Consider the following 15,238-nt stretch of genomic DNA (forward strand, 5'->3'; position numbering starts at 1 on the left):
TACTTGAGATGTAGCAGTGAGCACCAACCCCTGTCTGCTCCAGCCTCGGGTGGGAGCAGAGTCCTAGATGAGAAATGTTGTGAAGGGAGAGGGAAGACAGGCAACCAAATCCCTAAACCAGGGAGTGTTGGAGGGAGGTAGGAGGTGACTGAAGTCCCCCACAGAGGGTCAGAGGAGGAAAATTGTCATGGCTAGAGGTGTCCAGCCAGGGCAAACACCTCTGCACTGCCAGCAGAGAAAGCTGAGTATGTGCCAGGTACCAGAGACAGAGGATGCTGCAGCTGCCCGGGTGGGGTGACCCTTTAGGTAACAACATACAGATCTTGGGTCTGGCAGGTTCAGTGGTGCCACCTGCTCCTTTCTCAGCCCCATCCCAGTGAGCTGAAAGCTGTTTTGTCTCCTCAGATGGAATGCTCATCCCGGGGACTGTCCAGGAGGGCACAGAACCTCTGCAGGGCTGAGCAGAGAGGCAAGTTCACACCCAAGTCCAGGAGCCCACTGAAATCCAAAAGGCAAACTCCCAAGTGAACTGTGTCCCCATGGGGACCCTGGAAGGGCCCTGTCCCCAGAGGAAGGTGATGTCCTCCCTCCTCCAGCGACGCTGACGCACTCTGAGCTGCCTACACGGCGTGGGATCTCAGAGCCGTCCCCGTGCTCTGCTCTCGGCTGTGTGTTGTCACGGGGAACATCTATTTCTCAGATTGAATGAGGACACAAGGAGGTGTTGTGGCAGCAAGAATAAACACTGGGAGATTAGCCCAAAGGCGTGGGTGACACATCCCTCAGCATGGCAGGACCCACGGAGGAACAAAGCAGGTGGGGTAGGGGGAGGCACAGAGGAAGGGCAGGAGATCAAACAGAGCGAGAGGCACCACCAGGGCTGGCTGGAGGATGGGATATTCTGTTTATCTGGGATATTCTTATTATCTGTTTGGATTCTGGTGTCAAGGCCAGCAACCAAAGGTCAGTGAACAGTAGGACAGCGAGGCAGCTCTGCCCAGCTTGTGATGAGCAGGCTGTTTTCCTAGAGGTGAGCCCTGTGTTTTTGTAGAGTTGGTCACTCACATGGGCTTCCTGACTGCTGAGCTTGCACTAACTCTGTTTGGGATCTAGGTGTGTTCCAGAGGGATCAGGGGGGCTGGTCAGCCCCTTCCCTTGGGGGTTGAGCGAGCAGGGTGGCACAGCTGCCACTTCAGGAGCTTTTCATGCACACGGCTTTGATTCCTCAGGACCCTTTGAGCATGGGACTAGAGAAATTTCACAACTGCTTCAGTCTGTGTGTGAGCAGTGCCTGGGCCCACGAGCCTCGTGCTTTCCTTTATGGATTTGACTCTTTATTTTTCAGGAATGAGACAATCTCTGCTCCACACGTGCCTCAAAGGAGCCGTGCACTCACATCTTCCAAGTGCACACAGGCACTCCTATCAGTCCCTCATGCCAGCACGTTGTTAAACATCTCCAGTCAAACACCTCAGTTGCAACATTTGGTGGAGTAACAGAGACTTGCATCTGCTCTAGGTCTGCCCCGTAACTTTGATGTGACCCTGAGGTGGCATTGCAGGAACAGCCACGGGGATAAGTGCTGGAATCACCCTTGGAGGCACCAGCTGGCTGGGAGAGCTGTTGCTGGGCGTCCCTGTGACTGTTCACATTCTTTTTCACGTGGATTTTAGTGCAACTTCAGACTGTAAAGCTGCTTTTTGGAGTGAGGGCCTCAGCTTTCTGAGCTCCTCTCCCATTCCAGCAGTGCCCCAGGGATGCCTGAAGCAGGAAGGCCAGACAGGCTTTCTTTGATACGGTTGGTGGTGTGTGTCACCCCTCCCTGCCAGCACAGCCACCGGCACGTCCCGGTGTCACGTCGCCGGTGGCTGTGACTCAGAGATAAGATGAAGGCACGTTTTTTTCCCGGTTTAAAAACACGTCCCTCGTCACTGCGGGACATCGTAGCCACACGCACATCAGGCCGACACCAAAACATCGCTGCAAAACAGGGGCTCAGTCCAGCCCCCGGGAAGGCCTTCAGGGTGGGGCCAGCCAGGAACCGTGATCAATTCAGGAATTTTGGTGTAGCCTGTGCTCTCCCTCCTTTGCCTGGAAAGCTGCAGGCAGGCACCGGCCCGGTGCAGCCATGCAGCCGCCGGGGCGGGTGCGCAGGCTGCAGGTGAGGCTGCAGGACGGCCCGGCCCATGGCGGGGGGCAGCTGCTGCACGGCTGGGTGCGGCTGGAGCTGCGCGGGGCGCTGCGGGTGCGGGCGCTGGAGGTGTGTGCCCGCGGCCTGGCCACCGTGCACTGGCTGGAGAGCTGCAGCATCGGCCTCAACGTCGTCTACCGCGACTACACCGCCTGCCAGACCTTCCTGTACCGCCGCCGGCAGCTCATCTCCGGTAAGGCCCTGGCACAGGGGGGTTGGGGTCCCCTTGGGTGGGTCTGTGTGCCCGGGCACAGGATTGGAACCCCCTTGGGTGGGTCTTGGATGGGTCTGTGTGCCAAGGTGTTGGGTTGGAACCCTCTTGGATGGGTCTGTGTGCCAGACTGTGGGCTTGGGACCCTCTTGGATGGGTCTGTATATCAGGGCATGGGGTTGAGACCCTCTTGGATGGGTCTGTGTGCCAGGGCACAGGATTGGGACCCTCCTGGATGGGTCTGTATGCCAAGGCATGGGATTGGAACCCTCTTGGATGGGTCTGTGTGCCAGGGTGTTGGGTTGGAACCCTCTCGGATGGGTCTGTGTGCCAGACTGTGGGGTTGGGACCCTCCTGGATGGGTCTGTATGCCAAGGCATGGGATTGGAACCCTCTTGGATATGTTTTGGATGAGTCTGTGTGCCAGGGCACAGGACTGGGACCCTCTTGGGTGGGTCTTGGATGGGTCTGTGTGCCAGGGTGTTGGGTTGGAACCCTCTTGGATGGGTCTGTGTGCCAGGGCACAGGATTGGAACCCTCTTGGATGTGTTTTGGATGAGTCTGTGTGCCAGGGCACAGGATTGGGACCCTCTTGGATGGGTCTGTGTGCCAGGGTGTTGGGTTGGAACCCTCTTGGATGGGTCTGTGTGCCAGGGCACAGGATTGGGACCCTCTTGGATGGGTCTATATATCAGGGCATGGGGTTGAGACCCTCTGGGATGGGTCTGTGTGCCAGGCTGTGGGACTGGGACCCTCTTGGATGGGTCTGTGTGACAGGCTATGGGGTTTGGACCCTCTTGGATGGGTTTGTGTGCCAGGGTGTTGGGTTGGGACCCTTTTGGATGGGTTTGTGTGCCCAGGGTGTTGGGTTTGGACCCTCTTGGATGGGTTTGTGTGCCAGGGTGTTGGGTTGGGACCCCTCAGGCTGCTGGTGTCCCCTCAGAGGAACCTCTGCCCTGTGGGCGTTGCTGACCCAGGCAGGGCTGCTTGCCCCTCTTCTCACCTTGGCTGAGGGTTTCTCTCTCTGCTGCTGGTTTCCAGGAGGCTGCTGGTGAACCCAGGGCTTGGGAGCACCAGGGATTTGTGGCTTTTGTTGTGTTTGCACAGGGAAGAGCAAACATGAGTGTCTGCTTACAAGTGTGGGAAGAGCGCTTAGTGCTTCAGCCAATGTTTGCTTTCAGGTCCCTGATGCTGGCACTGCGTGCCCAGCTGGCACATTGCTTAGATCTGCTGCAAAAGGACAAACCACTTGCATGCCACAAGCCATTCTTTGTGTGCTTGGGATGAAATGATCCAGATGAGGGATATGGGATGTCTCAACTGTCCATCCATTCAATAACTCTGGCTTTTCTTAGGAACATGCATGTCTTTTATCCTCCCCTCCAATAACTGTGTCACAGCCATTCCTCTGTTGCTTTCCCTCCCCCTTTCCCTGTTTCTCATGGCCTGGTTGCCCTGCCCTGGAGATGGCTCTAGGACTTCTGCTGAGGGCATTTCAATGTGTCAGTGGCCAACTGCAACCCAGAGAGTGGTGCCACCCCAATCTGGCGAATGTAGACATTGTAGGAATAAACTGGAGGGATGGAAAGAGGACCTGAGTTGGCTTCCTGGAGGTGTTCCTGTCTCTGGACTGCACTGGGAAGGTGATTTCCTCTATTTGTGGACAACTGTGCCCTGCCATCTGCTCCAAACACCTGCACTGCTCTGGAGTTTCTGTCTTTTGGCAGCAGCTCTTCCATGCTGTGCCTAAGGATGTCCCCTTGGCAGCTGCTCCTCTACAAAGTGTCCAAATTACAATTAAGCCCTTGCCCTGGAGTGAAAGTCTTGAGCACTTGGTTGTGCAGTACTTGGTCCATGTCCTGTTAGCTCTGAGGTGACAGGGGGAGTTTTATCCCCCATTATCCCTGCAGGGAATGTCTGTAGGGAAGCCACAAACTGCTGCCAGCACGTTTGGATTCTGCTGCTGGGACTGTGTGCTCCAGGAGCCCCTGGAGCCATCTGGGGAAGGGCACTTGGGCAAGAGCTGCAGGAATTGCAGGACCTGCTCGTCCTCACAGGCACCTGCACACCTCAGAGCTGATGGTTCCTGGCCCTCCCTGACTGCACAGGGAGTGCTGAGCAGAGAGCAGAGCCTGACTGCACAGGGAATGCCTGGGGGCAGAGAGAGCCTCACCAGAACTTGGATTTTATTGTCTCTGTCCATACCCAGATTCCTTTTCTGCCTTGTGAGAGGGACACATGTGACCACCGGGATGTTTTATGGGAATGAACAGCAGAGAGGGGCTGTCCTGCAGCCAAAATAACTTCCTTTGGATCCTGCTGTCCCCTGTTCTGTCCCCAACAACAGCGTGAGGGCCTTCCTGGTGTCAGCTGGTGAGAAACGTGCCACCATCCGACTGTCAGTCCCTGTGACTGCTCCTTTCTTGTTGCTTCTCCACGAGATCAGCTGTGTCTGCGTGGTATTTAAAAAATGCAGGTTTTGTCATGGTAACAAGGCAGTGCAGAGGAGGGAAGCCGGGCTCAGATAAGCTCCCTCCCTTCTGCTCTCCCCTCAGCTGAGTTTATCTGCAGTTTCTGGCAGGGTGGTGAGTGCTGGCACTGGGGTGCTACGCTGAGAGACAAGAAAAAAGCAGGCAAGGAGGATATTCAGGCAGGGCCTTTGAATGTGTGTTGTGTAATCATCTGGGAGAGGGAGCAGGAGCACAGGAAAAGACAGGGGGTTAATGGGCAAAGGCAGCAAGGAGAGCCCTGGACTCTTCTGCGTGACATGATGGGAGGATAGGAAAGATAAATCATTGTTGTGCAGTGATCTTTTCTCTCCGAGGATCCTGCAGCACTTCCCAAAGGTGTAGTTCCTGCCCTGGTGAGAGGCAAACATCCAGAAGCCATTTTATTTTCATGGAGCCATCCAGGAGAGTTATGGCACCAGGGCTCTCCTTCCTTTGCGGGGCGGCCCTCAATCAGGACCTTAATCCTTGTCCATACACAGCAGTCCCAAATCTGGCAGGGATGGGGCTGGTTCCTCAGCCTGGGAACACGTGCTTGTGCCAGGCTCTGCGTTGTCCCATCTCACCCCACACGGGGCTGCTGCCTGACCCATTTACCTGCTGCCTTCCCTTCTCTCTGGCATTCCTCGTGTGACTCCGGGCTCGGTGGGGAGAAGCCACCAGGTCCAAGCAGGGGTCAGGGCAGATGAGCAGGGCAGGGTGTCAGCTCCTGCTGGGAGCAGCTCCAGCTTGGCCAGACTCTAGATGGGGCTGAAGAGTTGGAGATGGTGCCCTGAGCGCTGTGCCCTGCCTGGCTGGGCTTGCCTTGGCACCCAGGGCTCTTCCTGAAAGGAAAGCCCTTGGCTGTGCCCACACAGCCCCTGCACCCGGGGCTCACAGCAGAGAGGAGAGACCCTCTCTGGGTGTGGGGGTCCCAGAGGGCTCAGAGAGGGGCTGTCCTCCCTCCCCACTGCAGCGAGGGACAGCCGAGGGCATTGTGTGCACTGCCTCGGGAGGGAGGTTCGGTTCGGTGCGGTTTGGTTCGGTTTGGTTCGGTTTGGTTCGGTTTGGTCTGGTTTGGTTTGCAGGGATCCGCATCCCGTGGGCGAGGGCTGAGTCACAGCCCAGGGGTGTGTGCCGGGAGGAGGAGGAAGGAGCAGGATGCCAAGCAAAGAGAGGGGCCCAGCCAAGGCTCCAGCCCCTCTCAAGAGCCTCCCCACCTCTCATGTCACTGCAGGGACAGCAGGCGCCTTCCCAGAGCTGGTGTCACCAGTTAACTCATGCTGTGACGTGCCTTCCTTCCTCCTTTCCCTCTCCAGCTTTTGCTATGATTCATGTTTGCCCATGGCAGCAAATGGCAGTGCAATAAAAAAACCACAGTCCCCTTCCCCTGAGGAGGGAGACAGACAATTCCAGTCCGGCCTTGGAAACAGCTAAAGCAGTGCCAGGCTTCAGCCCAGCTCATTTCTTAAGTAGCTGTGATAAACAGAGTTCAGCACAGCAGGTCCTGCCCGGCATGGCTGGGAGCAACTCAAAAATCCCCAAAACTGAGGCAGCCAAATGCTGAGTAACGTTTTTCATGCCTGTTCTGTCTTATCCCCCGCCCGTGCCGGGGGTGCAGGGCTCTGGTGCTCCACAAACAAGACAGCCATCACCAAAGTGGAAGTTTCTAAGGCTGCATTAACCCTTTTGGGGGGCACAGATTCCTTTCTTATCCCTCTTACAACATCTCGGGGTGCTGCTGATGGTGATGTCCACCCTGGCAATCACCAGTTCCCCGTTTTCACACTTTCACCTGGCTGAGCAACCAGCATGCTGCTGATGGAGTGAGTCCCTGGGCTGTTCACAGAATCACAGAATAATGAGTTTGGATGAGACCTTTAAGATCAAGTCCAACCTATGCCCTGCCCATGCAGGTGGAATTTGTGGCTGGGTTTGGGACACCAATCCCAGCAGGATCTGGTGGGAAACTGGAGCTTCCCTGGTTAACAAGCACAGGGAAGAGGATTGCTCACCCTGTCGTTGCACAAGCTGAATCTCAGCCAGTTCTTGATTTCTTAGAACTGAGTGATGTCCCAGACATCACCGAGTTTCAGGAGCCCAGATCCAGCTGTGGCCGGTTCCGAGCCCTGGGAATGGCTCTTGGGGAGGGAAGGATGTGGGTCAATGTGTGGTGCTGCCCTCCGCTCCGGCCTGGGGGCACTGAAAGGAGAGATGCTTTGAGTGAGGAATCCCCCCTGGGGATTCTGGGCAAAGATGGGCTGGGATGTCAGGATTGGAGCTGCAGGGGGAGTTTGAGGGACAAAGATGGGGATTTTAGGGGTCAAGGATGGGGATTTTTGGGGGCAAGGATAGAAACTAGTGAGGGAGCTTGAGGGGCAAGGATGGCAGCTGGAAAGGAGTTTTGGGGGACAAGGATGGAAGTGGAGGGGAAATTTGGGGGGCAAGGATGGAAATTGGAGGAGGGCTTGGGGGTCAAGGATGGGGATTTTGAGGGGCAAAGATGGGGATTTTGAGGGGCAAGGATGGGGATTTTGAGGGGCAAAGATGGGGATTTTGAGGGGCAAGGATGGGGATTTTGAGATACAAAGATGGGGATTTTGAGGGGCAATGTTAGGAGCTGGAAAGGAGTTTGAGAGGCAAGGATGGGAGCTGGAAGAGTATTTTGATGGTCAAGAATAGGAGCTGGAAGGGAGTTTGGGGGGGGCAAGGATGGAGTTGGAGGTGAAATTTCGGGGGGCAAGGATGGAGCTGGAAGGGAAATTCATGGGGCAAGTACAGAAGCTAGAGAAGGGCTTGGGGGCCAAGAACCCGGCAGCAGACAGGGAGTGTGCCCCGGAGCACCGGCAGCGCCCAGCCCACGGTTCCGCGGCACCGGGATAAGTCGGGGAGCCCGGACAATGCCCCGGGGAGCCCGGACAATGCCCGGGGAGCCCGGACAATGCCCCGGGGAGCCCGGACAATGCCCCGGGGAGCCCGGACAATGCCCCGGGGAGCCCGGACAATGCCCCGGGGAGCCCGGACAATGCCCGGGGAGCCCGGACAATGCCCGGGGAGCCCGGACAATGCCCGGGGAGCCCGGACAGCCGCACTCCGTGCCGAGGGGCCGATCCGCACATGCTCCCTGCCTTGTTTTGCAGAGCCCGGCCCGGCCCGGCCCGCCCCGCCGGGGCCGCCCCCGGCCGCGCCGGGCGCTTAAAGCCGGGCTGAGCCGAGCCGAGCCGGGCTGAGCCGCATCGAGCCGGTCGGGGCTGAGCAGCGCCATGATTTTCGATCGCCTCAAACGCTTCTCGATCGTGCTGGAGGGCGCGGAGCGGGACGGCCCCGCCGCCTTCAGCCCCGGGCAGGCGGTGTCGGGCCGCGTGGTGCTGGAGCTGGCGGCGGCCGCGCGGCTCGGGGCGCTGCGGCTCCGGGCGCTGGGCGCTGCCCGCGTCCACTGGACCGAGTCCCGCAGCGCCGGCTCCAGCACCGCCTACACGCAGAGCTACAGCGACCAGGTGGAGTTTCTGAGCCACCGCGACACGCTGATGGCACCGCCAGGTACGGCAGCCCCCAGCCCCAGGGGGATGCGGCGACCCCCGGTCGGGTGGGGGTACCGGGCATCCCGGGGTGCTGGGGGCTGGAACACCCCAGCCGGCTGAAATCGGGGTCGGGTGGGGGTACCAGGCATCCCGGGGTGCTGGGTGCTCCAGACACCCCAGCCGGCTGAAATCGGGGTCGGGTGGGGGTACCGGGCATCCCGCGATGCTGGGTGCTCCGGACACCCCAGCCGGCTGAAATCGGGGTGCTGGGTGCGTGGCACCCCAATACTGCAGGATCTGGGTGCATTACATGCCAGCAAGCTGAAATTTGGGTGCCTGGGGTGCCTTTGCGGTCTGAGCGCTCTGGGAATGGGCTGTGGATGTCCCTGCATGTTCTGGGTGCGGGACACCTCGGCTGGGACAAGACTGCTCCTTTTTTTTTCTCGGAGCTATTCATGGCAGGGAGGCAGCGGTGGGGAAATGTGGAGGTTCAGGAGCTCGTTTTGAGTGGCAGGGGTTGGCTTAAATGAACCCTTCAGCCCTGGGGTGCAAATTCTTGAGGGGCATGGGGGCTTGGCTGGCCACTCTCCCTCCAGCTGGGCACCTTGGGCTCTCACTCCACAGCTGTGGAGCAGGATGGCTGCAGGATGGAGCAGACCCCACCTGGAGAAGCTGCCCAGCTCTCCGAGGACGTGCCCCTGGGCCGTGCCTGTCTGCAGACCCATGGAATGCAGACAGTGCCCAGCTCTTGTGTCACAGCTGCTGCAGCTCAGCCCTGGCAGAAACTCTGCTGTGCCCTCGTGCTGCTCCTGGCTGGGTGCTGCTCACCTCTGTGACCCGTCTGTCCGGGCAGGAAGGTCTGTAGTAGGGAGCTAATCCTCCTCAATCTCTTTTGCCCACAGACAATGGTGAGGCCACTGTCCTGCAGGCAGGAAGGCACGAGTTCCCCTTCACCTTCCAGCTCCCTGAGTAAGTTGGTATTTTTAGGGGGAGAGGGCATCTTGGAAATGAGGTTTTTTGAGCAAAACCCTTCTAAAATTGTTTGTTACTCGTGCCCAGGACCCTGGTCACCTCCTTCGAGGGGAAGCACGGCAGTGTGCGCTACTGGGTGAAGGCCAAGCTGCACAGACCCTGGTCGACAGTGAAGAAAGCAAAGAAAGAGTTCACTGTGATTGAACCCATCGACATAAACACCCCTGCACTGCTGGTGAGCTCCCCCTCCTCCACCCTGGGGCTCTGGCATCCAAAACTTACCCAGGAAGCCCACGGGGAAGGTGTCTGCCTCCCCTTCAGCATTGCAATGCAGGCCTGGTTTCCAGGGGGAATATTTTCCCCCGTGTGTCTTGTGCCCTGCAGCATTACCTGGGCTGGGCAGAGGTCAGCTGTGCCTCTTTGCTTTTGGAAACTTAAATGCATTGCAACAGCTTCTTGCATCAGATACCTGAGAAGTTGCTGATGCTCCCCGGCAGGTTCTTGGTGCCAGGGAGGTGATTGCTATGAGTTTCATCCTTAGTTACTAAACAGCCCAAATATTTCCCTTTCTCCAGGCTCCCCAGGCAGGTGCTAAGGAGAAACTTGCTCGTGCCTGGTACTGCAACCGTGGCCAAGTGTCTGTGACTGCCAAGATTGACCGAAAAGGCTACACCCCAGGTGAGACCAGGTGCTGGGGCCCTTGAACCTCAGCGAGCCCAGGGGAGGGGCTTTGGGTCACTGTGAGCTGGCAGGAAATCAGAGATCTTTAGTGTGTGCACCTGATGTGGGCAGCATCCTTGGGATGCTCCTCCTGGATGAACCCAGGTGCCTGCCCTGTCAGACAGCATGGCCAACCCTCGGTGGGCCTGTGCAGCCATTCCCTGGGGCAGGACTGGGCTTTCCTCCCCTCCTCCAACGTGTGTGTGTCTGTTTTGGCAGGTGAGGTCATCCCCATCTTTGCTGAGATCGACAACTGCACGAGCCGTGCCGTGGTGCCCAAGGCTGCCATCATCCAGACCCAGACCTTCGTCGCCCGGGGCACCAAGAAGCAGAAGAAGTCTGTGGTGACCAGCATCACTGGGGACCCCATTCCAGCTGGGAAGAGGGAGGTGTGGCACGGACGGGCCCTGAAGATCCCACCCGTGGGGCCCTCCATCCTCCAGTGCCGCATCATCCAGGTGGAATATTCCCTGAAGGTGAGGGAGCTCTGCAGGAATCCTCTCCTGCCCAGCTCAGGGGAGATATTTGCCCCTCCCGACTGGGAAAACACCACCAAGCTGAGCTTCCCTGCTGCTCTCTGTCTCGGCAGGTTTGTGTGGATATTCCTGGGACGTCCAAGCTGCTCCTTGAACTGCCTCTTGTCATCGGGACCATCCCGCTGCATCCCTTCGGGAGCCGCACCTCCAGTGTCAGCAGCCAGTACAGCGTCAACCTGGACTGGCTCAGCACCATCCCAGAGCAGCTGGAGGGTGAGCATCTCCTCCTCCCTGGGATAAACCCCCTGCTCAGGAGAGTGAGACACAAAATTCTCAACTGGGCCAGTTTTGCTTTGCTTTAAACTAATTTTTTGGCTGTGGTGCTGAACCTCCTGGGTTCCTTCCTCAGGGAACTGAGAGGGTTTGGGAAATAGTGGGTTTGAAGCCCTTTTGCCTGTCTGTCCGTCATTTATGGAGAGTGTTTGCTATTCCCTGATGGTTCTTCTTTCTCTTCAGCCCCTCCTGAGTACTCGGCAGTTGTCTCCAGCCCAGAGGCTGAGCAGAGCCTGGCTCCTCCGTGCCGCAGCGAGCTCGGGGACATCCTGGAGGGTCCCTTCTTCGCCTACATCCAGGAATTCCGCTTCCGACCCCCTCCTCTCTACTCAGAGGTGATGAATCCCTCTGGGCTGGGAGGCTGCTGGAGGCTGCCTGTGCCTCTGCTGAGGTTTTTGACTGTGGCCTTGGCTCTGCAGGTGGATCCAAACCCCGCGTCGGACAGCATCCGCCCGCGCTGCATGACCTGCTGAGAGAAGCCTGGCGATCCCTGGGATGGCAGCTTGCACCCTCACAGCACTGGGGTCTGCAAACGGGGGCGTGAGACCCCGACCCCGCTCACTCGGCCACTCCTGTCGTGACTGTCCCACGGGCCCAGAGCCAGCGCGGCGCCGTGGCCCCGGCACGGGTAGGAGAACACGAGGGGCTGGCGGTGTGGAGCCAGGCAGGACACGCAGGGTTCAGAACTGCCCCGGGATTTGGGGGTTAGAGCAGGGAATTCGAGCCGAGGTTGCTCTCCCCTTGCCTGCAGTGCTACGCACCAAAAACTTCTGTCAGCTCCTGAGTGGAAAACGGGAGCTTGGAGGCGTTTCTCAGGATTGCTGGGGAATGGTTGTTTGGATGGTGCTCAGGGCTGGGCCCTGGGCGGTGCAGGTGCAGCCTTTGCCTGTGGCTCAGCAGGACTGCAGGTCCCCAAGGCAGTGAGAGCTCCTTTCCTGGCTGGATGAAGGAGAGGGCTCAGCCACTGCTGATAATCTTTACCACAAGCCTGTGGGTACCTGCAGGGGGAATGGCTTGAGCCACTTAACCAAACTCTAAAGGCCTCCAAGGGCTGATACAAGGACCTGGGGTATAAATTTGTGATCTGTGGCAGTGTTTTGGTGCCATTTCCTAAGAACAGGAAAGCTGGTTCATGAATGTCAGCACCAAACCTGCACAGTGTGCTGGTGCCTCCCCCAAGATGGGGCTGAAACCAACCCTCAAACTGTGATACCAGCACGGGGGGTTGGTGGCCAAAGAAGAGAGAGGGAGGCCCAGTCTGAGGCTGGTGGCAGCCAGAGGTGCTGATAAGAGATGTGGAGTTGGGATGAATCCTTCAGGGCTGGGAGTCCTTGAGATGTCAGAGACCCTGGTGGGGTGAAGACACAGCAGCAACCTGTGCTCACTGGGTGGGAACCAGGGTGGGAAGGGTGAGCTGGATGTTGTGGTCAGGAGCCAGGGGCTGACCCCGCTCACTGCAGGAGGACCTGGGCAGAGTTTGGGGGCTGATGACCTTTGCATTCCCTCACTGAGACAATCCCTGACCGTGCACAACCAATGCCAGCGTGCCTTGGGGTTGCTCAGATGAGTCTTTTCTATCTGTGAACACTTTTGTAATGACCACTCTTTGTCTCTACTCTTTTTGTACGACTTTTTGGTGGGGAATTTTTTGTCTGAAATAAATTCTTTAAACCAAACTGTTGCCTGGATAGTCTTCTGTTCCTCTTTCTGCTTCTCGTTGTCTGGAGCCATGCTGTGGCTGTTGGGATTTGGGAGTGCTCCCTGCCCTCTCTTCACTGCCCTGCAGGCACCCAGCTGCACTCTGTGCACTGCTCCCCACAGGTTTTGTCCCTTGAGCCTCCAGCTCCTCCACATCTGGCCGTTTTGACACTTTTTTTCCTTACCTGGGATGCAGGGCTGTGAGCAAACCTGTTGTATTTTTCCACACTTGATTCCTGTTTACGTCCTGGCTCTGGAAGGACAGACACATTCCCCATCCTGGAAGCCTGGCAGGGACCCAGCAGGTCCAGCTGGGAGCTGGGACATTCCTGCGTTGGTTCAGCCAGTCCCAGGGAGGGTTGGGATCAGTCCCATGTGCTGGCTGGGAGCTGCTGCCATGTGGGAAGAGCGGGGAGGCTCCTTCACCTGCTTCCTTGGGCTGGAATTTGGTTTTTCACAGCATTTCTGTGCTCCACATCTCCCCTGAGCATGGTGAATCTTTGTGCATGCAAGGCAGGGTTTGACTCAGGGCTTTAGTTTTCTCTTCCATGGATTGTGCTGCTTAAAAATACTATCGCTGGAATGTGATTTTTTCCCCCACCACTTTTATTTATTTATTTTTGTTTGCTGAGCTGCTCAGCCCCGAAGCTGCATCAGAGCATGTGCTCCTGCCCTGGGCCAGAGGAGAGAACTTGTCCCTGTGTTTGCCTGTGAGAACCTGGTGCTCCTGCAACCTTTATTCAAATCTGGTTTTTATTTGGCATCCCTGGTGCTCTGATTAATTTTTCCTGGGGGAGGATTAACCGGCCTCGCAGGGAATTTGTTTACATCCCCATTTGTGGGGGGATCGTGTCTGGATCTGCCGCTGGCAGCAGCGGTGGCCGGTGTGGTGTGACCTCTTGGGGGTGTTTTGGTGACATCAAAGGGGACACGAAGCACAGCGCTGCACCCCCAGGTGGAGATGGCCCCGAAGGCAGCCCTGTGACCAGGCTGACCCCAGCCAGCTCCAGCCTGCCACAAGGGAACCATTCTGTGCCATCAGCGGGGCTGCTGGTCAGCCCCGGATCATCTGCCCCGGCTGCACAAGGGGATGTTTATTCCCCCTGTTGATTCCCCGGGCACAGGGTGGGGGAGAGCGCCCAGCCCCGTGTCTGTGCTGCTGTGCCTTTCTGTGGAACCGCGTCACAGTCACACGGTGATGGGGACAGGCCCGGGGAACCCAACGCTGCTGGGCAGCACTCCCGGTGCCCGGGTGGCAGCGATTTCTCCGGTGGGGATTCTTGCCCATGATCTCTCCAGCGGGGATTCTTGCCCACGATCTCTCCAGCAGGGATTCATGCCCACGATCTCTCCAGGGGGATTCTTGCCCACGATCTCTCCAGCAGGGATTCTTGCCCACGATCTCTCCAGGGGGATTCTTGCCCATGATCTCTCCAGCGGGGATTCTTGCCCACGATCTCTCCAGTGGGTATTCTTGCCCACGCCTCCAGGTTTTTCTCACACAGTCCGGCAGTAGCGCAGTGAGGATGGGGGGCCATGGCCAAGCCGGGGCTCCTGCCAGGAAAGAGCTGCACTCCTGAATCCTGAATCCTGGAGGGGCTAAATATACCTCTGCTGGAGATTTGGAGCCAGGGCACGGTGCAGACCCTTCCAGGCAGTGCTTTCACAACTGCTGGCAGCGCTGCCGGTGCTGCCTCCAACCTTCTGTTGTTTATCTCTCCCGGCTCCAAAGTCCTGATTGAGCAGCCCGGGCTGGTGCGGGTGTATTGGCACGGGGGGCTGGGGCTCCCGGGGGGCTGCTGGGCCGGAACGGCCCCGTGCCCTGCGCGGCAGCACCGGGACCCGACCCGGGCAGGAGTCTCGTGATGCAATTACAGTGCTGTGATTATTTATAGCTCTTGGCCCTGTGCACTGGAAAATGCTGCCCAGACCATCCCTCAGAACCTGTTCCTTGCGAGGGGCACGGAAACCCACCCCCACCCCCAGCCCTGCCCCCCTATCCTGTCATTTTTGCCTTTCAGCCCCAAAATTGTGGGACCCCTTTCCCGCAGGGCTGCTGGGAACCCCCTCCCCAGTGCAGCTCCCGCTCTGCAGGGCGCTGGTGCAGCATTTTGGGGGGCTGCCCCTTCCCCCAGCCCTGCCCATCCCGGGGGATGCTCGGTGCCATCTCGGTGGCCCGGGGGGTCGGTGGCGAGGGGGACGGTGACACGCGAAGCCTGTGGCTGTCCCGGCGCTGGCAGGGACAGAATGTGCCGGGGCTGGCACAGCCCTGCGAGGGCCGGGATTAGCTGTGCCGCTGCTGCCTCCGGCCCGGGCACCCGTCCAGCTCCCAAAACAAGCACCGCCTTCCCCCATCCCGGCTGGGCTGAGCCCCGCGGAGTGCAGCTCACCCCAGAACCTGCCGAGGGGCACCACCGGGGGCTGATCTGCTTGCACCGTGATGATAAATCGAGATTTTGGCTGAAGCAGAACTCCCCGCTCTGTCCCTGCACTGGGGTCGGGGTTCGGGCACTGCCCAAATTCAGCCCCAGGGATGCTGGGCTCGCAGCACCGGCACCCTGAAGAGCAGCAGTGGGTGCTGATGGAGGCTCAGGAGCAGCGGGACCTGCCCAGCCCGGGTTACACCGGGG

The 15,238-nt window shown here is 58.5% G+C and overlaps 1 protein-coding gene across 2 annotated transcripts; it reads left to right on the forward strand.

Moving 5' to 3' along the window:
- The first annotated feature begins 1,939 nt into the window (after nt 1-1,939).
- Nucleotides 1,940-12,586, forward strand: ARRDC2 (arrestin domain containing 2). 2 transcript variants are annotated; one of them, XM_030256674.4, is made up of 8 exons: nt 1,940-2,384; nt 9,312-9,378; nt 9,469-9,616; nt 9,957-10,059; nt 10,321-10,577; nt 10,691-10,850; nt 11,094-11,245; nt 11,330-12,586. In XM_030256674.4, the coding sequence occupies exons 1-8, from the start codon at nt 2,129-2,131 to the stop codon at nt 11,381-11,383; spliced, it is 1,197 nt and encodes a 398-aa protein (XP_030112534.4). In that variant the 5' UTR covers nt 1,940-2,128; the 3' UTR covers nt 11,384-12,586. The 2 variants fall into 2 exon arrangements, with proteins under 2 accessions (XP_030112534.4, XP_002195489.4); XM_002195453.6 differs by lacking the exon at nt 1,940-2,384 and adding an exon at nt 8,026-8,428.
- The last annotated feature ends 2,652 nt before the right edge of the window (nt 12,587-15,238 follow it).

Source organism: Taeniopygia guttata, chromosome 28 (assembly GCF_048771995.1).
Source record: "Taeniopygia guttata chromosome 28, bTaeGut7.mat, whole genome shotgun sequence".
NCBI classification, from domain to species: domain Eukaryota; kingdom Metazoa; phylum Chordata; class Aves; order Passeriformes; family Estrildidae; genus Taeniopygia; species Taeniopygia guttata.